General features: G+C 42.8%; 1 protein-coding gene across 1 annotated transcript in view; it reads right to left on the minus strand.

Moving 5' to 3' along the window:
* MGAT4B (alpha-1,3-mannosyl-glycoprotein 4-beta-N-acetylglucosaminyltransferase B) overlaps positions 1 to 26,534 on the minus strand; it is a 600,394-nt gene that overhangs the window by 220,806 nt on the left and 353,054 nt on the right. The window contains exon 5 of the mRNA XM_040344984.1: positions 14,003 to 14,049. Within this exon, the coding sequence (XP_040200918.1) occupies positions 14,003 to 14,049 (47 nt within the window). The remainder of the gene's footprint in view (positions 1 to 14,002; positions 14,050 to 26,534) is intronic.

Here is a 26,534-nt window from a genome sequence, read left to right on the forward strand (position 1 = left end):
GAGATCGAGGGGGTCAGTTGAGGAGTGGAGAGATAGATCTGGGTGTCGTCGGCATAGAGGTGGTATTGGAAGCCATGGGAGGTTATCAACTGGCCCAGAGAAGAGTTATAGAGTGAGAATAGGAGGGGCCCAAGGACAGAGCCTTGGGGTACCCCAACAGAAAGATGGAAGAGGAGCGGAGGAGATGGAGTTGTAAGTGACACTGAAAGTGAGCTGAGATAGGTAGGAGGAGAACCCGGAAAAAGCAGAATCACGGAGACCAAGGGAGTGTAATTTGCTGAGGAGCAAGTATCAAAGGCATCAGAGAGGTCTAAGAGTATGAGTATGGAGTTATGGCCAGTGGTTTTAGCAGTTAGTAGGTCATTGGTGAGTTTTAGTAGGGCTGTTTCAGTAGAATGTTGTGGGCGGAAGTCAGACTGTAGGGGGTCGAGAAGGTTGTTGTCCGTGAGGTAGCAACTCATTCGGTCATGGACAAGGCGTTCGATGAGCTTGGAGGCAAATGAGAGCAGGGAGGTGGGTCTTAAGTTATTCAAACAGGTGTGGTCTAGTGAGGGTTTTTTTAAGTATGGGGGTAATCAGTGCATGTTTGAGCGAGGAAGAAAAGGTGCCGGAGGAGAGGTTGAAGATGTGGGTTAGGGAGTTATGAATAGAGCGGGAAGGTGGTCACAGTAATTGTGAGGGGCCAGGTGACAGGTAGTGAGGCGGGCCACGGAAAAGAGTTTATCAACTTCATCTGTGGTAACTGGGCAAAAGGAGGAGAGTATTGAGTGTGGTGTTGGACCCGATGTGTTGGGTAGGAATTTGAATGCTGGGTATCTCCTTGCGAATTGTGTTGATTTTGCTTTTTAAATGGTTGGCAAACTGTTAAGTGGTAAGCAAGTTGGTGGGGAGTTGGGGGTGAAGTAAGTAATTAAGGGTAGAAAAGAGTTGACAAGGTTTGGAGGAGAGGGTTTTGATGAGAGCGTTGTAATAGGTTTGTTTAGCAGTGTGGAGGCAGGAGTTGTATTTGAGAAAAGCAGATATGTAGAGTGTAAAGTCTTGCAGGGATTTAGATTTACGCCATGCTCGCTCAAGAGAACGGCTGCGTCTCTTGAGACTTCTGGTGTCGTCTGTTTGGGGCCTGGTTCTGCGTGTAGAAAGAGGAGAAAAAATGTCTAGGGAGGATGACAACGTGGTGTTGTAGATGGAAGTGGTTAGGTCTTGGCAGGACAGGGATGCGATTTTGTCGTAAAAGCCATCCGTAGCAGAGTGAAGAAGGGAAGGGCTGAGGTTGTGAAGGTTTCTGCGGGTAGTGGATTGTGGTCATTAAGTATTAAAATAATAGCGGTGGGGGGGGGGGGGGGGGCGGCCCGGAGAAAGACAGAGAGGGCCCTGACAGGGAGGAAGGAGGGGGGGAGAGAGGAGAGCAGAGGGGACAGCAGCCTATCACAGAGGAAGGCACTTTGACCATGGTGATCAGGGCGGAGCTGCCCTGGTTAATGTGGTCTGATTAGAGAGGGCATACAGGAAGTATATGTAGGTAGGTTTATTTATTTTTTACAGTTTAGAGGGGGGCAGATTACATAGCACAAGCGCTGTGCTGTGTAATCTCCTTTAAGGGACCAGAATAAAAAACGCTAAAAGTATCTCAGAAAATTTGAATATTACGTAAGATAAAAAATAGGATTCTTAACACATAAATGTTTGCTTACTGAAAGTATGTCCATGTATAGTATAATATGCAATCAATGAATCATGAATTACTGCATCAATTTGGCGTGGCATGGAGGTGATCAGCCTGTCACACTGCTGAGGTGTTATGGAAGCCTAGATTGCTTTGATAGCGACCTTCAGCCCGTTTGTATTGTTGGGTTTGGGGTCTCATCTTCTTCTTCTTGACAATATTGCACAGATTCTGTGTGGGGTTTAGGTCAGGTGAGTTTGCTGGCCAATCAAGCACAGTAATATCATGATCATTAAACCAGGTATTGGTACTTTTAGCAGTGTGAGCGGGTGCCAAGTCCAGCTGGAAAATCAAATCAGATCTCCATAAAGCTGTGCTGACTTTGGACTTGATCAATCACAGTGGACCAACACCAGTAGAAGACATGGTTCCCTAATTTTGGGTTTTCGCTAGCTGGTAGCTATGATCGTCAAAATTAAAAGAAAGAAGTGCTTGAAATATATCACGCTGTGTGTCATGCATCTATATAAAATGCACCTGTAGATGTCTTTCATCACTCACACCTGATGAAATGTTTCTCTTTATAAACCACATCAAAAAAAGCAATGAAATAATGACATGTAACAGGAGAATATATGTGTTTTGGCTATTCCGATCCTGGCTGCCGTGAAGATAAATGCTATGCTAAAAATTACATTTAAAAAATAAAAATAAAAGGAGATAAATTAGTTAGTTCATCGCAGCTAATAGCAAAAGCCTTTAGGGAATATTATAGTGGACTGTACCACCTGGAGAGTAAACCTACAGCGGAGAGGAATCAGAGCAGGGAGAAAAGAGTAAAGGAATACTTAAAAGAATCAGGCATGTTTAAAATTTCAGAAAAAACTGCTACCAGTATGGAGGGGTTGATAACGTTAGAGGAACTTTTAGAAGTAATTAAAGAAATGAAACCAGGTAAATCCCCGGGCCCAGATGGATATACATTACTATACTACAAAACTTTTTTTGAAAAACTGGCACCTTAATTCTTGGAGGCCTTTAATTCATTAAAAGAAGGACGGCCGATGCTCAGAGAAACTTTGGGGGCACACATAGCCGTAATCCCCAAGGAAGGGAAGGATCCGACATTATGTCCTAGCTACCGCCCAATATCCCTATTGAACACAGACCTAAAAAAAAAATCAAAAATAATTGCTAATAGATTAGTGACTCATATACCCTCCCTAATACATCCAGACCAGGTTGGTTTTACCCCTGGAAGAGAAGGGAGGGAGAATACACAACGAGTGTTAAGTACCATCTACATGTCCCAACTCTATCAAAATCCTCTGGTACTAATATCAACTGATGCAGAGAAAGCTTTTGATAGGGTGGATTGGGGATTTTTGAGAGCCACACTACAACATATAGAGCTGGGAGGAGGGATGCAAAATTGGATTGCAGGCCTCTACTCATGCCCGACGGCAAGGGTAAAGGTGAACGATGCAATGTCTGATCCCTTCCCAATAAGAAATGGGACAAGGCAAGGATGTCCACTCTCTCCGATCATCTTTGTCCTCACTTTAGAACCATTTCTGAGAACTATCCGTGCAAACAGAGATATAAGAGGACTCAGGGTCAAAGGAGTAGAGTACAAAGTCGCTGCATTCGCAGATGATCTGCTATTTTCGATAACGACCCCAGAATTATCTTTACCATCCCTATTGAAGGAGATAAAGCAATATGGGGATCTTTCCAACTTCAAGGTGAATTACAGCAAATTGGAGGCAATGGGAGTAGAGGTAAATAGGCAGAGGCAGCAGCAATTGGCGTCTAGTTTTCCTTTTAAGTGGACAGACTCCCATATACTTTACTTGGGAACAAGGATACCGAAGAACTTAAAAAGAACCTATGAGTTAAACTTCATACCCCTGGTAAGGCAGATTTCCAACGTTGGGACAATGAAATCTTTACTTGGTTCGGTAGAATTAACATTATTAAAATGAACGTGATGCCAAGATTACTATATGTATTTCAGACCTTACCGGTAAAGATTCCATCAGGGTTCCTGAGAGACTTAAGAAGTAGATTTGCTAAGTTTATCTGGGCAGGAAAAGTACCTAGAATACGGCAGGATATTCTGACGATGCCAAAGGAAAAGGGAGGGGTAGGCCTCCCTGATCCAATGGGATACCACGACGCCTGCCATATGGCAAGGGTAGTAGAGTGGTGTGCCCATCAGAAAACTAAGCCATGGATTCTCATGAAGCAAAAAAACACGAACATCTCCTTGGAGGGACTGGCGTGGATCCAAGAGGTAGACATTCCACAAGAGGTGAAAAAACATCCTACAATAGGAGCCACAATACGAGTCATGAAAAAGATATTTAAGAAAACCAAAATTTCGGAATACCCAAGTCCATTAATACATTTTGCTTTTTAAATGGTTGGCAAACTGTTGAGTGGTAAGCAAGTTGGTGGGGAGTTGGGGGTGAAGTAAGTAATTAAGGGTAGAAAAGAGTTGACAAGGTTTGGAGGAGAGGGTTTTGATGAGAGCGTTGTAATAGGTTTGTTTAGCAGTGTGGAGGCAGGAGTTGTATTTGAGAAAAGCAGATATGTAGAGTGTAAAGTCTTGCAGGGATTTAGATTTACGCCATGCTCGCTCAAGAGAACGGCTGCGTCTCTTGAGACTTCTGGTGTCGTCTGTTTGGGGCCTGGTTCTGCGTGTAGAAAGAGGAGAAAAAATGTCTAGGGAGGATGACAACGTGGTGTTGTAGATGGAAGTGGTTAGGTCTGGGCAGGACAGGGATGCGATTTTGTCGTAAAAGCCATCCGTAGCAGAGTGAAGAAGGGAAGGGCTGAGGTTGTGAAGGTTTCTGCGGGTAGTGGATTGTGGTCATTAAGTATTAAAATAATAGCGGTGGGGGGGGGGGCGGCCCGGAGAAAGACAGAGAGGGCCCTGACAGGGAGGAAGGAGGGGGGGAGAGAGGAGAGCAGAGGGGACAGCAGCCTATCACAGAGGAAGGCACTTTGACCATGGTGATCAGGGCGGAGCTGCCCTGGTTAATGTGGTCTGATTAGAGAGGGCATACAGGAAGTATATGTAGGTAGGTTTATTTATTTTTTACAGTTTAGAGGGGGGCAGATTACATAGCACAAGCGCTGTGCTGTGTAATCTCCTTTAAGGGACCAGAATAAAAAACGCTAAAAGTATCTCAGAAAATTTGAATATTACGTAAGATAAAAAATAGGATTCTTAACACATAAATGTTTGCTTACTGAAAGTATGTCCATGTATAGTATAATATGCAATCAACGAATCATGAATTACTGCATCAATTTGGCGTGGCATGGAGGTGATCAGCCTGTCACACTGCTGAGGTGTTATGGAAGCCTAGATTGCTTTGATAGCGACCTTCAGCCCGTTTGTATTGTTGGGTTTCGGGTCTCATCTTCTTCTTCTTGACAATATTGCACAGATTCTGTGTGGGGTTTAGGTCAGGTGAGTTTGCTGGCCAATCAAGCACAGTAATATCATGATCATTAAACCAGGTATTGGTACTTTTAGCAGTGTGAGCGGGTGCCACGTCCAGCTGGAAAATCAAATCAGATCTCCATAAAGCTGTGCTGACTTTGGACTTGATCAATCACAGTGGACCAACACCAGTAGAAGACATGGTTCCCTAATTTTGGGTTTTCGCTAGCTGGTAGCTATGATCGTCAAAATTAAAAGAAAGAAGTGCTTGAAATATATCACGCTGTGTGTCATGCATCTATATAAAATGCACCTGTAGATGTCTTTCATCACTCACACCTGATGAAATGTTTCTCTTTATAAACCACATCAAAAAAAGCAATGAAATAATGACATGTAACAGGAGAATATATGTGTTTTGGTTTCCCCATTGCTCCTCTGAAATCAATATGAGGGGGGAGGGGGAAACTATGACAACATGGCCATGGGGCCCACATCCACATTCCCTTTCATTATGGAATCAGTGGAGGTGAGAAATCTAAACAGTATGTTAAGAGTAACAGTCAGGTACTAGGTCTTCCCCTTCAACACCTTATTTACTACTAAACATCTCCTATTGCCTATCTTCCTGATAGATCAGGGGTAGAAATTAAAGAGGTAACCAAAAAGGAGGGAAAGGAAAAAGAAGAAGAAACAAATAATAAGATGGAGAGAAAAGTGCACTTCATAAGACGAAAAATGTCTGATCACTAGTGCTTCATAAGGGATCAGACAAGTATTTAATCCAGGTTTTCCAGATTTTATCAAATGTGGCCCGTTTGCCAAGTAATATTGTCGTGAGGTGTTCATTAACCATGATCCATGACAACTTAGCTTTCACCAAGTCTACGGGGAATGTGGGTGACCTCCAGGACCTGGCTATTCCGATCCTGGCTGCCGTGAAGATAAATGCTATGCTAAAAATTACATTGAAAAAATAAAAATAAAAGGAGATAAATTAGTTAGTTCATCGCAGCTAATAGCAAAAGCCTTTAGGGAATATTATAGTGAACTGTACCACCTGGAGAGTAAACCTACAGCGGAGAGGAATCAGAGCAGGGAGAAAAGAGTAAAGGAATACTTAAAAGAATCAGGCATGTTTAAAATTTCAGAAAAAACTGCTACCAGTATGGAGGGGTTGATAACGTTAGAGGAACTTTTAGAAGTAATTAAAGAAATGAAACCAGGTAAATCCCCGGGCCCAGATGGATATACATTACTATACTACAAAACTTTTTTTGAAAAACTGGCACCTTAATTCTTGGAGGCCTTTAATTCATTAAAAGAAGGACGGCCGATGCTCAGAGAAACTTTGGGGGCACACATAGCCGTAATCCCCAAGGAAGGGAAGGATCCGACATTATGTCCTAGCTACCGCCCAATATCCCTATTGAACACAGACCTAAAAAAAAATTCAAAAATAATTGCTAATAGATTAGTGACTCATATACCCTCCCTAATACATCCAGACCAGGTTGGTTTTACCCCTGGAAGAGAAGGGAGGGAGAATACACAACGAGTGTTAAGTACCATCTACATGTCCCAACTCTATCAAAATCCTCTGGTACTAATATCAACTGATGCAGAGAAAGCTTTTGATAGGGTGGATTGGGGATTTTTGAGAGCCACACTACAACATATAGAGCTGGGAGGAGGGATGCAAAATTGGATTGCAGGCCTCTACTCATGCCCGACGGCAAGGGTAAAGGTGAACGATGCAATGTCTGATCCCTTCCCAATAAGAAATGGGACAAGGCAAGGATGTCCACTCTCTCCAATCATCTTTGTCCTCACTTTAGAACCATTTCTGAGAACTATCCGTGCAAACAGAGATATAAGAGGACTCAGGGTCAAAGGAGTAGAGTACAAAGTCGCTGCATTCGCAGATGATCTGCTATTTTCGATAACGACCCCAGAATTATCTTTACCATCCCTATTGAAGGAGATAAAGCAATATGGGGATCTTTCCAACTTCAAGGTGAATTACAGCAAATTGGAGGCAATGGGAGTAGAGGTAAATAGGCAGAGGCAGCAGCAATTGGCGTCTAGTTTTCCTTTTAAGTGGACAGACTCCCATATACTTTACTTGGGAACAAGGATACCGAAGAACTTAAAAAGAACCTATGAGTTAAACTTCATACCCCTGGTAAGGCAGATTTCCAACGTTGGGACAATGAAATCTTTACTTGGTTCGGTAGAATTAACATTATTAAAATGAACGTGATGCCAAGATTACTATATGTATTTCAGACCTTACCGGTAAAGATTCCATCAGGGTTCCTGAGAGACTTAAGAAGTAGATTTGCTAAGTTTATCTGGGCAGGAAAAGTACCTAGAATACGGCGGGATATTCTGACGATGCCAAAGGAAAAGGGAGGGGTAGGCCTCCCTGATCCAATGGGATACCACGACGCCTGCCATATGGCAAGGGTAGTAGAGTGGTGTGCCCATCAGAAAACTAAGCCATGGATTCTCATGGAGCAAAAAAACACGAACATCCCCTTGGAGGGACTGGCGTGGATCCAAGAGGTAGACATTCCACAAGAGGTGAAAAAACATCCTACAATAGGAGCCACAATACGAAAAAGATATTTAAGAAAAACAAAATTTCGGAATACCCAAGTCCATTAATACTGGTGCTGGGTAACCCTAGATTCCAGGTTGGCCTCGCAGATTTACATTTTAACAATCTAAGACGTTCAGGAATGAGTAGGCTAATACACTTTAAAGATGAGAACCGAAGGATGAGTGGGGGAGAAATGGAAGAGGTATTCAGCAGGGAAATAGATCTAATGAGACTAAATCAACTAAAAGTAGCTATTAGAGCAATGAACCCACAAGGCAAAGCGGATAGAGATCTTTCAAGATATGAGGAATTATGCCTGAAGGGTGACCCGCTGAGACATGGTCTGTCGTTAATGTATATCCTTCTGGGAGAGGCAGTAGCTCCAAAGGAATTGCCTTTTATACAAGCCTGGGAAAAAGAACTGGGGATTAAACTCCCAGAGACACAGAAAATGGGAATCTTCAATTTTACACACAAAGCCTCTCTCGCTACTAAATACCAGGAAGGGGGATACAAGATCTTAACTAGATGGTACAAAACTCCTGTCGCATTAAAGCGGATATTCCCTGAAGTATCAGACCGTTGTTGGCGTTGCGGAGAAGGGGAAGGCAGTTCAAGGCACCATGTTGCATGTATTTTGGAAGTGTGTAAAGTTTAAAGATTTTTGGAAAATGGTCACTGACACAGTGAGAGAAATTACAGGAGGTGGATCTGGGCGATAACCCAGCTACTTATTTATTACTCAATCTCCCAATTTCCCTGGCAAAGTTTAAAAATTCCCTGATAAGACATCTACTGACAGCAGCAAGCGCATGCATCCCTATTTTGTGGAAAAGTACATCTATGCCGACCAGACAACAATGGTTAGGCAGAGTACCTGAAATTCAGCAGATGGAGAATCTGACGATGGGAATAAGAGAACAAGAGGAGAAGCATAGACAGGTGTGGACCCCATATATAAGATTCAGAGAACGCGACCTTTGAAGGGGGAGGTGGGGGGAGGAGAGGGGGAGGGGCCGGGGGATTTTTTTTTTTTTTTTTGGGAGGTGGCACATGGGGGGGAGGGAAGAGGGATCTAGAGGGAAGGCTGGTACGAGGGAACAGGGAGTTTACTATTATATAGCTACAATTAGTGGATACGAAGGTAGATTCTTGAAATCTGGTTAAGAGGTTCAACGATTAACGAGAATATGTTTAAAGGAAAATGTTAATTTGTGTACTGCTAAAGCTAGCTATATATGTTTGTATAAGGAGAAATTAAGTGTGAAAAAAAAAAACATATAAAATAAAGAATTAAAAAAAAAAAAAAGATAAATGCTATGAGTTTCCTTGCATGCCCTGGTGCCTCATCAGCTGGGTGTCTCAGTAATGCTGGCTGCACCAGGGTTAGTGAGTAAATGAAGTTATAAATACAAATCCAAAATCATTTGACTTTTGGACATGACCGCCATGCACTGTACCTTCCATGCCACAGCCCCAAAAGCAAGAGGGGGTAGCCCCTGGGACATGTGCAGCCACTCTCACAGGTACCAAAAAAAATAAAAAATGCACATTTTTTTGCAAGTAAAAAAAATGTGCATTTAGGGGTAGATTCAGAGAGAATCGCCTATCTTTAGGCGGGCGTAGCGTTTCTCAGTAAGTTTGAGCAGCAAGTTGTGTATTCACAAAGAACTTGCGCTGAAACTTACGGCGGCGCAGTGTAACTGCGCGGCCGCAAGCCGGCCTAATTCAAAATAGGCTAGTTGGGGGCGTGTACTATGTAAAATAGTAGTGACCCCGCGTTTTTGATGTTTTTAACGAACGGCGCATGCGCCGTCCGTGGACGTATCCCAGTGCGCATGCTCCAAATGACGTCGGCAAATCGTCATGGCTTTCGACGTGAACGTAAATTACGTCCAGCCCTATTCGCGAACGACTTACTCAAACAACGTAAAAAATTCAAAATTCGACGCGGGAACGAGGTCCATACTTAACATTGCGTACGCCTCATAGAAGCAGGAGCAACGTTATGCCGGAAAAGCCTTACACAAACGAGGTAAAAAAATTCCGCCGGGCGCACGTACGTTTGTGAATCGGCGTATCTAGGTCATTTGCATATTCTACGCTGAAAACGACGGAAGCGCCACCTAGCGGCCAGCGTAAATATGCACCCTAAGATACGACCGCGTAAGAGACTTACGCCGGTCGGATCTTAGCCTAATTTCGGCGTATCTTGCTTTCTGAATACAGAAAGAAGATACGCCGGCGCAGCTTTGAATTTACGCTGCGTATCTATAGATACGCCGGCGTAAATTCTTGCTGAATCCGGCCCTTACTATTTTATTTTTTAGAAGCCTGGAAAGCATTGCACTAGTGATCAGCAGATCACTGATGTCATGCGGGTCTCCTGCAGACGGTCAGTGTATGCTGTCTGTCCATACATCATACGGCCAGGCAGTTTCACACTGGAAAGGAAGACTCAATGAACTACCACAGCTCTAAACAGCGCCATGATAATTAATTGAGAACAAGCTGACAGCCAGGGGAGGGCTGGCAGGGTGGAAATCTCCCCCCGGGCTGGTGACACTATACACAGCCACCGGCCGCCAACTACCAATCGCTGTTTTTGCAGAGCAGGAATATGCCTACTGGAGCTCTTTTAACACAGGTCACGGCTGCTGCTCATCTCCCGCTGTGCAGCCGTGCCTGTGTCAGCTCCGAGGTAGATGGCTGCAGAGCTGAGCTATGTCTCGTCTCACACATAGCTCAGCCTCAGCGCACACCAGCGCTGACATCCCCTTCTCTCTCTGCACAAACACGAGGAGAGATAGAGCTCATATGCTCCTCCTCCTTCTGAGTCTGCCCTGCCCACACTCCCCGGGCATGTGTGGGCACTGGACAGGAAGTTTGAACCCAAAAAAGCATCAGACAGCCTGCCTGCGCCTCAGCCTCCATCCTGGTAAGCTCACCGTCTTTAGTCTCCCAGTGTATAAAAAGGGGTGCTCTGTGGACTTTGTTAAAGGGGACTTTGGTGAGCAGAGACCCTCTTTACACAATAGTCCACAGCATGCACCCTTAAATCAAGTTTCTCAGAACACCCCTTACATCAGATCTGATGTATATGGGGTCTGTGCGGACTCTGATGTAAGGGGAGGCTCTGTGCAGACTCTGATGTAAGGGGAGGCTCTGTGCAGACTCTGATGTAAGGGGAGGCTCTGTGCAGACTCTGATGTAAGGGGAGGCTCTGTGCAGACTCTGATGTAAGGGGAGGCTCTGTGCAGACTCTGATGTAAGGGGAGCCTCTGTGCGGACTCTTGTGATCATGAAAAATCTTAGACTGTTTTCCTTGATCCATCACTTTTCCACGCTCTATGGGCCACTTGACTGGACTTGCCCCCCAGGCCTAAGGCTGCCAGCCCTCCCCTGCTGACAGCCACAAAGCATGTTGGGACATTTAGTTAATTCACAGAACTCTGAATGAATGATGCGGCCGGGTGGAACATGTAACGTGTTCCCAAAGATGAACTTATCCTTTAAATTATTACATTTTATTGTTGGTTACTTTATTAAATGCTGCCTGTTGAATGCCTGTGCAATAATACACTTTAATGTTTATTTATTTTTTTAAAAGCTGTCTGGTGTCCCTCGTTTAAAAAATACAGCCAAGCAAAAGTGCTGAAATACTGAATTGTGCCAGTACAATATTATGCTGGCTTTTTGGGAGAGAAAAAAATACATTGCAATACTGATTTGTGTTTTGTTTTTGTTTTTTTTATTAAAAGCTGTCTGGTGCCTTTCCCTTTTGAAATGCTGCCCAGTAAAAGTGCTTAAATACTGTTAACGGAGTCTGTGTATTATTTTGCCTGTGTTTTTTTCACTGAAATAATACACTCTACTGTTGATTTTTTATTAAATGCTGCTTGATGTCTCACCTTTTAAAATTGTGGTCTACTAAAAGTGCTTAAATACTGATATGGAGTCAGTACAATATTTTGCTGACTGCAATGTGGGTGTCTTCATTTAGTGTGTTGGGGTGACAGTCAGAATGAATTGCACCAAACACATTACATGTGTTGCAGTAACACACATTAGGCCCTGTACACACGATCGGACAAAACTGATGAAAACGGACTAAAGTTCAGTTTCATCGGTCCAAACCGACCGTTTGTGGGCCCCATCAGTCCGTTATCCTTCGGTCGAAAAATGTAGAACTTGCTTTAAAATTGAACCGATGGACACCTAACCGATCGGTCAAAACCGACGGTTAGTACGTAGTACAAAATAAATCATATATTAGAAAATTAAAGTGCAAGTTCACTCTTTTGGAGATGGAAAAAACCTAGATGCATCACAAGCGATAATGCTCAGAATCAAGTCAACGCATGCTTGGAAGCATTGAACTTAATTTTTCCCAGCACGTCGTTGTGTTTTACGTCACCGCGTTGGACTCTATCGGTTTTTAAACTGATGGAGTGTAGGCACATCAGACCATCAGTCAGCTTCATCGGTTAACCGATGAGAACGGTCCGATGGACCGACCGTGTGTACAGGGCCTAACTCTTGCTGAAGTGTCAGATTCAACTAAAGTAAATAGAACTATACAAGGAGTAATATGTAACTCTATTTCTTAAAGCTGGTTTACTGTAAGTATTCAGCACTTTATTGCATAGTTACATTGGCCTAGCTTCGATCAATTTACTGTAAGCGTGCATATCTAATACCTAAACGATTCCTGTGGAAGCTGAAAATCACTGTAGTTGTCACCACTACTACAGTCATTTCAGGTGCAGTGCAGCTGTCCTTCTGCATAGTCGCTTGCTCTGACACTGCCTCCATTTACATTCTCAAACTTGTTTCTTGAACATGACAATGATGTCACTGTACTCCAATGGCCTTCACAGTTACCAGATCTCAATCCAATAGAGCACCTTTGGGATGTGGTGGAAGTGGAGCATCGCATCATGGATGTCCAACAAATCTGCAGCAACTGCGTGATGCTATGATGTTAATATGGACCAAAATCTCTGAGGAATGTTTCCAACACCTTGTTAAATATATTCCACAAAGAATTAGGGCAGTTCTGAAGGCAAAAGGGGGTCCAAACCGGCAACTAGCAAGGTGTACCTAATAAAGTGGCCTTTAAAACTTTGTTGTATCAATACATTCCCCCAATTACATCTCTACCTATAGGATAGTGTCTCTCCTTTTTTATATGAACCTTTATTTATGAGTGCATTCCAAAGACTACATAGAAAAAAAATACAATTGTATGTACTGTCCTCTTAGGGCCCTTCCACACGGGGCGGATCAGTAATGATCCGCCCCGTGAACCTCTGCTTGCTCAGTGGGGATCACTCTGTTGATCCCCGCTGAGGCAACGGATGACAGGGCGGTCCCCGCACACTGTGCAGGGACCGCCCTGTCTTTTCTCCGCTCTCCCCTATGGGGGGGAATCGGATGAACACAGACCGTCTGTCCGTGTTCATCCAATCCGCAGACAGAAGGAAAATAGGGTTTTCCTCCGTCTGCAGAATCGGAGGAATGCGGAAGCGGGCAAGATCGGGTGTCAGCGGATCATCCGCTGACACCTGCAATCTCATAGGGACCAATGTATGTCCCTTTTTCATACGCACACGCATGGATGAAAAAGCGGACATACGGTCCGCAGATGTAAAAGGGGCCTAATGGTGCCTGCATTTATAGGTTTGTATAGTTTTTTTTCAATGACTGGTTAACTTCTCTTTTTACAAGTCAACAAAATTAACGAAAACTGTAAATGCTAAGCATATTGGGAAGGATAAGATATACTGGAGCTTAGACATGCATCTAAGAAAAAAATATTATCGCTTGTGATGCATCTAGGTTTTTTCCATCTCCAAAAGAGTGAACTTGCACTTTAATTTTCTAATATATGATTTATTTTGTACTACGGTCTATTAATCAGGTTCAGATACTTCCACCTAATCTATTCACTGCATTTTTAATTCTAATCGAGAATGCTGGAAGCGACACACCAAACACATAAATTAAAATGACAAATCCATGCCAAGATTTTATAACCGTTTCAACTAACATTTCAAGGACATTGCAAAGAAATATCCACCCTTACAAGTTATATGTGCTAATTTCGTCTCTCCTCCACCCTCACCATCCTGAAACGACACTTTCCTGCTAATGTTTTTCAAATTATATTCCACTATGGAAGCTAGTCTTATGTTTAGAAATAACAAAGCACGGGTGGCTGGTTCTAAAGCTGGATCATAAATGCAGCCACGTGGAGACACAAAAGAATAAAACTTACATGCTTTTTATGTTTTCAGCCACAGAAGTCGCGTACTGTGCATCAGTCTGCAAAGAGAGGAGATACAATATAGATATATTAATTCGATTTAAATAAAAGCATGATAATGTATCCTAAAACTTTAAAGCCGAGTTCCATTCATATAAACAAAATATTAATTTATCCAGTTCGGTATTAATTAAAAAATAAATTATAAATGTATTTTTACACAACACTGAATCTGTCTTAATTATTATTTGCCGCCCCCTCTTTGCAGAGTACTGTTGATCTAACTCAGTAAACATGCTTACAAGAAGAATAAGGAAATACCACAAGAAGGAACTCATCAGTATAATATTGCTCCTCCACTGGTCAGTCACTGGTCAGTCACAGGCTGCATTGAGACTTGCACCAGGTTGCATTGCTTACCTACATAATCTGCAGAGAGGTCAAGAACCTGACTGTGCCATCTGCCAGGAGTGCCTGGTTTACAATATTGGGCTGAAGATAACACACAGTGCACAACAAACCAATATTAGACAAGACCTCAAAATAACAATAAATATAGCCAAAAGGGAATACAGGAATCATAGTCTAGCTAAGCCATGGTCATAACGGGAGATCATCAAATGGGGGATAAGGAGCAATGGACAGGGAGAGGGTGAAAGGGATCAGACAGCAGGGCAGGGATCCAGGGATACAGGACTGACGGGAACAGGTACAAATAGGTTTGGGATCAGGATCAGGATCAGGTTCAGATAACAGGTTCAGGCAACAGGTTCAGGATCAAGGTTCCGATCAGGGCACAAGACGAAGCCAAAGCAAAGTGTGTTGAACTTGCCAGGTTTTTATACCATTACCTGCTATCAGGTTCAGGTGATTCCTAATTGCAGGAGGAGATACCTGCTCCATCCTGCCAGGATCCACTCGCTGGTGGACACCAGTACTGCGGCCCAAAGATCACATAACACCAGCAGGGAAAGGCTCTCCTGACTGCCAGGAGACACCTGCTGGTGGACATCAGTACTGCACGCCAAATATCAGATGGTATTACCACGAGTGGAACCTTTCCCGACAGGGAGACCAGATATCGTGAATGCAGGGTTCTGGGTTTAGTTACACTTTAAGCTTTGATGGAAACAATTAATAAAAATTGGTTTTGAATTAAAGTATTCCAATCCCCTTGCCCACCGAATACTTCCCGCTTCCATCCTGCAATGTTTACAACCATCAGTAAACTGTACTTTGCACAGGTCATGTCTGTGCAAGTTGATCCCCATAGACTTTCTCGGAACCTTGACCCAAATGTCCACTATTTTCCCAAGGAAGGCTGTAGTACTGTAGGTTGGGGAAGGGGGGAGGTGGCAAAAAAAGGTATCTCCTCTTTAAAAGTGCACTTACCATTTAAGACAAAATGTTGTTACTTCCTAAGGCTTCATGTATACTTGCCCGTCATTTTCCTGCAGCCACGGAAAAGCGTGGCACAATTGCGTTTTCCCGCAGCCAAAACTTTCACATCCAGAACGTGATTCTTCCACGCTCAGGAGAAGGGAGGAGTGGAGTTTAGGAGCTTTGGAAAAAAGCTTCTAAACTCATGTTTAGGACCAGATAGTGTACATGAAGCCTAATACCAAAAATAAGTAGCAAATATTAACAACTAATTCAACACAGCAAATGAACTGCTTTGAGCTAGTCAGAGCTCATCTCTTCAAGATAAAAAAACCCGTTCAATCTTCAAGGTAGAACTTTAAAAATTGATCACGGGACATTTTACGAATTCTCCTGAACAATTTAACTTGACAGATGGTAACGGATGTTTAAAAATGTCAGTTTTGCTGCGTTTAGAAGTATTTTAATGTGAGTTACCGCGTTTACAGACTTTTACAAGGTGTTTGGCATTTCAAATGCCTCTGACCATCTGTCCTGAATGCATTTTTTGCTTCAAAACTCCATTATATAGAAACGATCGGAAATTCCAACAGCAAAAGTCAGATGTGAGATTTTAAATGGAAATTCCAACCATGTGTATGCTCCATCGGACTTTCGCTGTCGGAATTTCCACCAAAAAAAGATTAAGAGCTGGTTCTCAAATTTTCAGACGGAAAAAAATCCTATTGGAAAATCCGATTGTCTGTAGCAATTCCGACGCGCAAAATTTCGACGCATGCTCGGAAACGATTCGATGCATGCCCGGAAGCATTGAACTTAATTTTCTCGGCTTGTCGTAGTGTTGTACGTCACTGTGTTCTTGACAGACAAAAGAAAATCTGATCGCGTGTACGCGGCATTACAGTTACTATTGTGATAAATAAAAGCTTTCCTTTTACTGTTCCATAACAGAGTTGGACTTAAAGTGGTTGTAAACCCACTTGGTGTTTTTCAGGCAATCCTCTGTGTTCCACAATGCTATGTGCCCCTGTGCATGTGCTTTATTTAAAAAAAAAATGTTGTTCTATACCTCATTTCATAGCAGCACTTAGCGCTCATGTGAACGCCCACCGTTCCCTCTCCCTATCTGACAGCTACACCTGGAGGGGCTGAGAATCCCCCGCAGATGTCAGTCAGGAGGAGGGGAGGAGATCGGCAATGGTCATGTGAGTGCCGAGCTGCGCTTTGAAATAAGGTATAGAGCAGTATTTTTTTAATCAAGCACATACACAGGGACACATAGCATTATGGAACACAGGGGATTGCCTAAAAATGATAGTTATTTTAGCAGCAGGAGGGGAAGGGAGGGCACTGACACTAGCGGACAGGCAGGGAGGGGGGGGGGGACAGTGGAGAGACAGCAGATGATGGAGGCATGTAAACTGACCATGGTGTTGGGGCTCAGCAGCCATGATAAATGTGGTCAGTTTAAAAAGGGGAGGGCAGCACTAGGCAGGATCAGCCAGGTATTATAGATCAATGTTTCTCCAGCCCTCAAGTACCCCCAACAGGTCATGTTTTCAGGATTTCCCTCAGATGAAATGGCTGTGGCAATTACTAAGGCAGTGAAACTGTTCAAATCACCTGTGCAAAATAATGGAAAGCCAGAAAACATGACCTATTAGGGGTACTTGAGGACTGGAGTTGAGAAATAGTGTTTTAGATCAGGGGTCTCAAATTGGCGGCCCTCTAGCTGTTGCAAAATTACAAGTCCCATGAGGCATTGAAAGGTTGACAATTAAAAGCATGACTCCAACAGGCAGAGGCATGATGGGACTTGGAGGGCCGCCAGTTTTAGACCCCTGTTTTAGATGATAGAAAGTGCCAAATTACACAGCACAAGCTCTATGCTGTTATTCATACCTAAAGGAACATGATCCATTTCTTTGGGGGTAACAAATGATTTAAACTGTCCTTTAAAACTTTTTTATTCATTTGTATTTAGAGATACCCCAACACAATTAAATCAATTGCTCGGATTCTACAATCTTTATAGGATAATCAGACAGTGGAGAATTTTGGAAAATGTTATCATGGAATTATATGGCACCAATGTGAAGGAAAAACTGCTCAAAAGTTAGGAAACAAATTGGCCAAATCTCGGCCCAGATTCACAAAGGACTTACGACGGCGTATCTCCAGATACGCCGTCGTAAGTCTGAATGTGAGGCGTCGTATCTCGGCGCTTGATTCAAAGAATCAGATACGCCAGAATTTGTATAAGATACAACTGACGTAAGTCTCTTACGCCGTCGTATCTTAGGTGCATATTTACGCTGGCCGCTAGGTGGCACTTCCGTTGATTTCCGCATCGAATATGCAAATGAGCTAGATACGCCAATTCACGAACGTACTTGCGCCCGGCGTATTAAAATACGCTGGTTACGTAAGGCGTCCGACCGGCGTAACTTTACCCCTCATTAAGCAGGGGTAAGTCATGTTAGATATGGATGTCGGAAACGTTGGAACAGTGTCGTATTTTACGTTGTTTGCGTAAGTCGTCCGTGAATGGCGATGGGCGTAGGTTACGTTCAGGTCGACTAAACATTGAGCCGGCGTAAGTTAGGGAGAAAATTTGACGTGATACTGAGCATGCGCGCGCATGCGCCGTTTGTTAGGTGCGTCATTTACGTGGGGTCACGATTCATTACCATACAACACGCCCCCTACCAGCCTAGTTTGAATTAGGCGGGCTTACCCCGGCCCATTTACGCTACGCCGCCGTAACTTAGGGCGCAAGTTCTTTGTGAATACGGTACTCGCCTCTCTAAGTTACGCTACGCCCGCACAAAGATACACCCTCCTACGTGAATCTGGGCCCTCGTCTGTATTCCAGCAACCTGGAAATGTGGCTGGGTTGTAGTTGTCATATGACTTCTGCTTAACAAATGATGCATTGATGGCTTATAAGAATCATATAATCGGTAAGTATAAGAAAAGCCATTGTTCCCTGAATGCAAGCAAATGCAAACTTCTCCCCTAAACTTCCGGAGACTAACCTGCCTTAAAGCAAAAATATAGACAAAACATTTTTTTTTTTCCATTTTGGTTAGAGCAAGGGAGGGTTTTGACCCCTGTAAGATTTTTTTCACCATCTGTCTGCCATTGCGGATATTTCACTTCACTTCCTTTCCCATAGCCAGAAAGGAAGTGTGCAATATAAGGGAATTCTTTGGGGACCCACAGCTCACCAGATCTAGTGTCCCCCATTGGAAGATTTCCCCTCTAATACTTTTCTAGGGACAACCCAACATTTGGGATTTTCTTTTACTTTCACTTTCAATAATAATGGTAAACAGGACAAACAGAGAGGGTGAATCTCCCTATTAGGGCACAGAACGCAATAAAAACTGACAGTTGTTCTAATCTCTCTGCACTGTATTCAAAACTAAAACATTTTTTTTGTCTTTAGTTGTACTTTAACCACTTGCTGACCAGCCGCTGCAGTTTTAACGCAAGAACATGGCTCGGCTGGGCGAAATAACATTAAGATACGTCACTTCGCCCTGTGTCCACTAGGGGCGCACACTCACTCGCTGCCAGCCCCTGGAGCAGATGCGAGTGCCCGGCGAGTGCGATGACCGCCGGGCATCCACGATCGCTTGTGACAGAGAGAGAACCAGGAGTTGTGTGTGTAAACACACACCTCCCGGTTCTTTCAGGGGAGAAATGACTGATCGTATGTTCATACAAAGTATGAACAGCGATCTGTAATTTCCCCTAGTAAGTCTCATCCCCCCCAGAGAGCACAGAACACAGAGAGGGAACACAATTAACCCCTTGATCGCCCCTAGTGTTAACCCCTTCACTGCCAGTGACATTTTTACAGTAATCATTGTATTTTTATAGCACTTTTCGCTGTAAAATTGTCAATGGTCCCAAAAATGTGTCAAAAAATGTTCGATGTGTCCGCCATAATGTCACAGTCCCAATAAAAATCGCATTACTAGTAAAAAAAGAAAAAAAAAAAAAAAAAGAAGAAGAATGCCATAATTCTATCCCCTATTTTGTAGACGCTATAACTTTTGCGCAAATCAATCAATATACGCTTATTGTGATTTTTTTTACCAAAAATATGTAGAAGAATACATATCGGCCTAAACGGAGGAAATGTTTATTTATTTTTTGTTAAATTGGGATATTTATTATATAGCAAAAAATAAAAGATAGTGTTTTTTTCAAAATTGTCGCTGTTCTTTTGTTTATAGCGCAAAAAATAAAAACCGCAGAGGTGATCAAAAAACACAAAAAGAAAGCTCTATTTGTGATTACATTTTTTTTGTTTGGGTACACCATTGCACGACACGTAATTGTCAGTTAAAGCGACACGGTGCCAAATTGTAAAAAGCGCTCTGGTCAGAAAGGGGGGTAAAATCTTCTGGGGCTGAAGCGGTTAATGATCAGCAGGCCTTCTCTCAAAGCCAAAAAATGCTTAGAGGCAGGAAGGAACTGCCCCAAAAAGCAATGAGAATGGCTGCTTCTGAGTTTAGTGGTTTGAAAATCAGAAATAAATTACCAGATACATTTATTTCTCAGTTCACCCTTAACCACTTAAGGACCGCTTCCTGCACATATACGTCGGCAGAATGGCACGGCTGGGCACATATACATACAGGTACGTCCTGTACTAGTACCCAGCCGTGGGTCACGGGCGCGACCCGGTCCGAAGCTCCGTGACCGGGACCAGCGGACCCGATCGCCGCTGGAGTCCCGCGATCGGTCCCCGGAGCTGAAGAACGGGGAGAGCTGTGTGTAAACACAGCTTCTCCGTTCTTCACTGTGGCGGCATCATCGATCGTGTCATCCCTTTTATAGGGGGACACAATCGATGACGTCACACCTACAGCCACACCCACTACAGTTGTAAACACACTTTAGGGAACACATAAACCCATCAGCGCCCCCTGTGGTTAACTCCCAAACTGCAATTGTCATTTTCACAATAAACAATGCATTTTAAATGACAATGGTCCCAAAAATGTGTCAAAATTGTCCGAAGTGTCCGCCATAATGTCGCAGTCACGAAAAAAAATCACTGACCGCCGCCATTAGTAGTAAAAAATATTTTTTTTATAAAAATGCAATAAAACTATCCCCTATTTTGTAAATGATATAAATTTTGCGCAAACCAACCGATAAACGCTTATTGCGATTTTTTTTACCAAAAATAGGTAGAATACGAATTGGCCTAAACTGAGGAAAAAAAATGTTTTTTTATATATTTTTGGGGGATATTTATTAAAGCAAAAAATATTGATTTTTTTTCAAAATTGTCGCTCTATTTTTGTTTATAGCGCAAAAAATAAAAACCGCCGAGGTGATCAAATACCACCAAAAGAAAGCTCTATTTGTGGGAAAAAAAGGACGCCAATTTTGTTTGGGAGCCACGTCGCACCATCGCGCAATTGTCAGTTAAAGCGACGCAGTGTGAAATCACAAAAAGGGGCAGGGTCCTTTAGCTGCATTTTGGTCCGGGTCTTAAGTGGTTAATTGGTATTTCAGGGTTTTGCAGATGCCAGAGAGTTAAACCACCTAAATGTTTTTATATACGTTGTAACTATTGGTCATTTGGTGAAATCTGTGTGTTTAATTTCTTAAGCTGTACATCTGCAGTGGCCATTATAATGGTTTGACTTTGTTCATTTTTTTTTTTTATATATATTAGGAATAATGCAGAAAAATTAAATGGAACACAAAAGGTGTGTGAGAACATTCAAAACTCTCAGATAGAGGTTGGATAATGAGCTCGGAATTATGGTGAGGAGGTCTCCCTGTTGGACTATTCTAAAGAAATAAAAAGCCAGGGGTGACATCTGGTTTTGGCCCTTTAACACCTGTAATACGGTCATGAAAATCAAAGATCATTCCTATTTATTTGTGCATACACTGACAAAAAGTACAAAGTCAGGATCATCATATCATGAAAACAGAACATGTATCTGAGAAATATCAGGTACAATGCTAAATAAATAAAACATTTAATACTTGTGGTGTTAACAACTAAGCAACCCTAAAAAAAAAAAAAAAAAAAAACACCCTGTGCCTGGTTACCTTTACCAGCAGAAACAGAGATCAATCACACCTGTCACAAGTAAAATAAAACAATTTTCAACTGTAGGGTAGAGATAAATAGTAATAAATCTAAAAGAAACAACAGTAACAAAAAAAAAACTTGACACATATTGGCAAAGACAGCAAAAACACTTTGTGTTCCAGCTTGTTTTGAAGAAATGTCCCAGAAGCAGAGAGAATTTACTGCAGTACTGATGGGGAATGCCCAAAATACTTCAATGCCTAATATGTGTTTTGAACAACTAAATGAAAAACAAAACAAAAACAGAATACAGCCATCAATCTTTTAAAGATTGTTTTGCTGGCTTAAAGTGTGGTCCTAGAATTATTTCAATTAATAATGCCACCTTGGCACTCCACTTAAGGACCTTGCCTGTTTTTTCGACTCTGTGTTTACAAGTTTAAAACAGGTTTTTTTTGCTAGAAAATTACTTAGAACCCCCAAACATTATACATTTTTTTCCTAACACCATAGAGAATAAAATGGTGGTCACTGCAATACTTTTTGTCACACCGTATTTGCGCAGCGGTCTTACAAGCGCACTTTTTTGGAAAAAAATATTTTTGAATTAAAAAAATAAGACAATAGTAAAGTTAGCCAAATGTTTTCTATTGTGAAAGATAATGTTACACCGAGTAAATTGATACCCAACATGTCACACTTTAAAATTGTGCCCGCTCGTGGAATGGCGTCAAACTTTTACCCTTAAAAATCTCCATAGGCGACGTTTAAAAAATTCTACAGGTTGCATGTTTTAAGTTACACAGAAGGTCTAGGGCTAGAATTATTGCTCTCGCTCTAACAAACGTGGCGATACCTCACATGTGTGGTTTTAACACCATTTTCATCTGTGGGCTCTACTCACGTATGCATTCGCTTCTGCGCGCGAGCTTGTCGGGACAGGGGCACTTTAATTTTTTTTATTTATTTTACTTGATTTTATTTATTTTTACACTGTTTTAAAAAAAAAAAAAATTGGATCACCTTTATTCCTATTACAAGGAATGTAAACATCCCTTGTAATAGAAAAAAACATGACAGGTCCTCTTAAATTATATTTTATTTTAGCCTAAATATGAGATCTGAGGTCTCTTTGACCCCAGATCTCATATTTAGGCTAAAATAAAATAAAAAAATAAAATTTGTCATTTGAAAAAAATGACAAAAATAAATTGGCCCTTTAAGACGTATTGGCGGAAGTCATGTTTTGATGTCGCTTCCGCCCTGCTATGCTATGGAGACGGGTGGGGGCCATCTTGCCCTCACTCGTATCCATGGCAAGCAGGAAGAAGGACCCGATCGTCCTGAAGTGGTTAATGTGAATGGTGGAAGGAAAGAGAAAAAAGAAGAACATCCTTACATACATTGGAGTCCTGCTCTCATCTCCCCCGTTTTGGGAGACTTGCCCCGGATAACAGACTGGGATCATCTGCTTCACATAGGACAGTGTCCTCCTCCTACCTCTCCATTGTTCCCTTCCACTCCCAGGTTTTTATATACCATTTTAACCCTTCTAAAGGATTTGTAAAAAACTGTCATTTTTAACCTTATTTCACTGATTCTCAGCGCCACCACTCCATTTTTAATGTGAATGGTGGAGGCAGCCTTTTTTAAAAGATGTACCAACATTCCAGAGAAGGGAAGCTAAAGGCAACTAGTGTACTAGCAACAACTGTACATACAGCTTCCAACTCCACTGTGTATAGACGGCTGTGACAATGTAAGATTCAGTCCTTGGACAGCAGACAGTTTTCATCCTGGAGTGGCCAACTGAGAAAGCAATTGTCCTTCCCCAGGGTACAGACGTGAACCAACACAAAGCATTAATGTTTACTTGCCTGCCAACATTCAGTAGTGCTTTGAGGTAGATGGACTGTACTAGAATGTGTATCAGTCCTCTTAAAGTTGTATCATACAGAACAAGGAACACATTCACTTTAACTCTAGCCTCTGCAGATCGACATACACCTGACTGCTGCACTCAGTTTGCTGGATTGTGCAATACACGCTTCTCAAATCTGCCCTCTGTAGGTTACATACATTGGACCCTTGCACTCTGTAAATACATACTCCTGACCCTTGCATAGGGTGAATACATATTCCCACCCCTACACTATGTGCATTACACCTGCACTCTATGGGGCAGATCCACGTACATCGGCGCATTGTTGTGGCCGGCGTAGCCTATCTCTGATACACTACGCCGCCGTAACTTACAGCGTAATTTCCTTATCCTCAAAGAATTTGCGCCGCAAGTTACGGCGGCGTAGTGTATCTTTGGCGGTGTAAGGGTGCGCATTTCAAATCAATGTGATGGGGGTGTGTTTTATGTAAATACGTCGTGACCCAACGTAAATTACGTTTCTTTTTAACGGCGCATGCGCCGTCCGCAGGGGTATCCCAGTGCGCATGCTCGAAATTAACCCGGAACAACCAATGCTTACGACGGTGACGTCATTCTACGCAAATCCCTATTCGCGAACGACTTACGCAAACGACGTAAAAAATTCTAAATTTGACGCGGGAACGAAGGCCATACTTAACATTCAGTACGCCTCATATAGCAGGGGTAACTATACGCCGGAAAAAGACGAACGCAAACGACGTAAAAAAAAGGGCCGGACGGACATACGTTCGTGGATCGCCGTATCTAGCTAATTTGCACACTCGACGCGGAATTCAACGGAAATGCCACCTAGCGGCCGGCAGAAAAATGCACCTACGATCCGACGGCGTACTAAGACGTACGCCTGTCGGATCTAGCCCAGATGCAGTCGTATCTTTGTTTTGTAGATACAAAACAAAGATACGACGCGGGAACTCTGAAATTACGCGGCGTATCAATAGATACACCGGCGTAATTCTTCTGTGGATCTGCCCCTATGTGTTATCTTGTACATTAAATAACATTGACAAAGGTATTTTATGTGTCAACAGTTGCCCCCCAACAATTTTTGTGAAGTTCTTTAAGGAAGGATTACACAAAGTTCTAAATTCTGTGTGCAGAAAGACATAAAAAAGGAATCTTCACTTTTTTAAAAGATTGTGGCACAATAAATAGACCATATTTTGTGAAGTAGGGAAAGTTTCTATTTAACCTCCTGAGACCCGCGCTATAGTCAAATGACGGCTACAGCGCGGATCTCAAAATCCAACTAGACGTCAATTGACGTCCGCCCCTTTGGGCGTTCCCCTTGGACACAGCCAATTACAGATCGCCGCGAACGGCCAATCAGAGTGGCCGTTTGCGATGCGATCTGTGCGGCCAATGAGAGATGATTTCATATGTAAACATTTGAGATCATCTGTCATTGCCGGCTCACACAGAGACAGCGTCCTGTCTCTGGAGAGGAGACCGATCTGTGTCTCTTGTACATAGAGACACAGATCGGTAACCTCCCCCCCCCCCAGTCACCCCCCCCCACCTACAGTAAGAACACTATATAGGGAACATATTTAACCCCTTCCTCACCCCCTAGTGTTAACCCCTTCAATGCCAGTCACATTTATACAGTAATTAGGTAATATTTATAGCACTGATCGCAGTATAAATGTGAATGGAGCCAAAGATGTGTCAAAAGTGTCCGATGTGTCCGCCATAACTGAGAAAAAAAATGTGTTTTTTTTTTAAATTGGGCTATTTATTATAGCAACAAGTAAAAAATATTGTATTTTTTTTCAAAAAATTGACGCACTTTTTGGTTTATAGCGCAAAAAATAAAAAACGCACAGGCGATCAAATACCACCAAAAGAAAGCTCTACTTGTGGGGAAAAAAGGACGTCAATTTTGTTTGGGAGCCACGGCGCACGACCGCGCAATTGTCAGTTAAAACGTCGCAGTGCCGGAAGCTGAAATTTCACCTGGGCAGGAGGGGGGGGGGGGTATATGTGCCCAGTAAGCAAGTGGTTAAAGTGTTACTGTGATGCAATTGCCTATATGCTTCAGTCTAATTCTCTCCCTGCTAACTTAATGCTGTGGGTTAGAGGTAACAGGTGTTTTCATGTGTGTGATTCATCTCTCTCTGTAAAGACTGTTCATATGTTAAATAAGGCTAGCTTTTGAAAGGCCTTTAATTGTGTGATAACGCTGTCTACAACCTAGTGATTCTCAGAAGTGTTAATAGGTGTCAAACTGGATGCAGACGAAAAGTCTGCTTAGGAAACTCAGTGTGTGAAGGTGGTTTGTTGTTATGCTGTTTAAGGAATGTGCAGTGATTAGACATGATAATTGTCGGTCGGTGCCGACCTGTCTAGAATGTTTTAGTAATTAGCCTTAGTGTGTGATTAGGGGGGGTGGAGATTTCATTGTTGCTTCAATGTCTTGGACTGTATAAAAAGCTGAGAAGAAAACCATTAAAGTCTGTGTTGTTCCAGCAGTAAGCTTGTCTCATGTGTGGCTTTCTGGGCGATTCCAGGAATATCCCTCCTCGTGGATTATTGGGGTGATTTTCGTTATGGGAAGAAGGGAACGTTTGACGGGGATATCATACCAATACCGTCACAATTGGTTGGCAGCAGCGGGATTTTCCCTTCTACTCTCCTTTACACCCGGATTCCAAGCAGACACTGGAAGAACTACTGGAAGTTCGTGGAAGGATTGCTAGCAACAAAACCAAGTGGGTCATCATAGCAGAATTAATGGAGCTAGACCAGGAGGACGGGATTGCAGCAACGCCAGCAGTACAAGAGATGGAGACACCAGTGATTCAGGAAGAGGAATCGCCAGCCAACAAGCTAATGAGAGAGAAGCTAGCATGGTTCGGCCCGAACCCAACGGCGGATGTAGTGCTGAAAGTGATGGACCTGTTGGCGGAGGAGGCTAAACAAATAAGAGACGCAGAGCTACAGAAGGCTAAACAAATAAGAGACGCAGAGCTACAGTTAAAACTGGCAGCAGTCCAACAAGCAGCCGCACATTCTCCAAACAGTGAGTACAGCACAGCAGACGCCAGGAAGATTCCGTTTAGCGCTTTTAAAGCTTTTGATGAAAAGGACTGTGAAATTGATAACTACCTGGCAGATTTTGAGAGACAATGTAACCTGCACCGAAT

The sequence above is a fragment of the Rana temporaria genome, chromosome 3 (assembly GCF_905171775.1).
Source record: "Rana temporaria chromosome 3, aRanTem1.1, whole genome shotgun sequence".
In the NCBI taxonomy this organism is placed as follows: domain Eukaryota; kingdom Metazoa; phylum Chordata; class Amphibia; order Anura; family Ranidae; genus Rana; species Rana temporaria.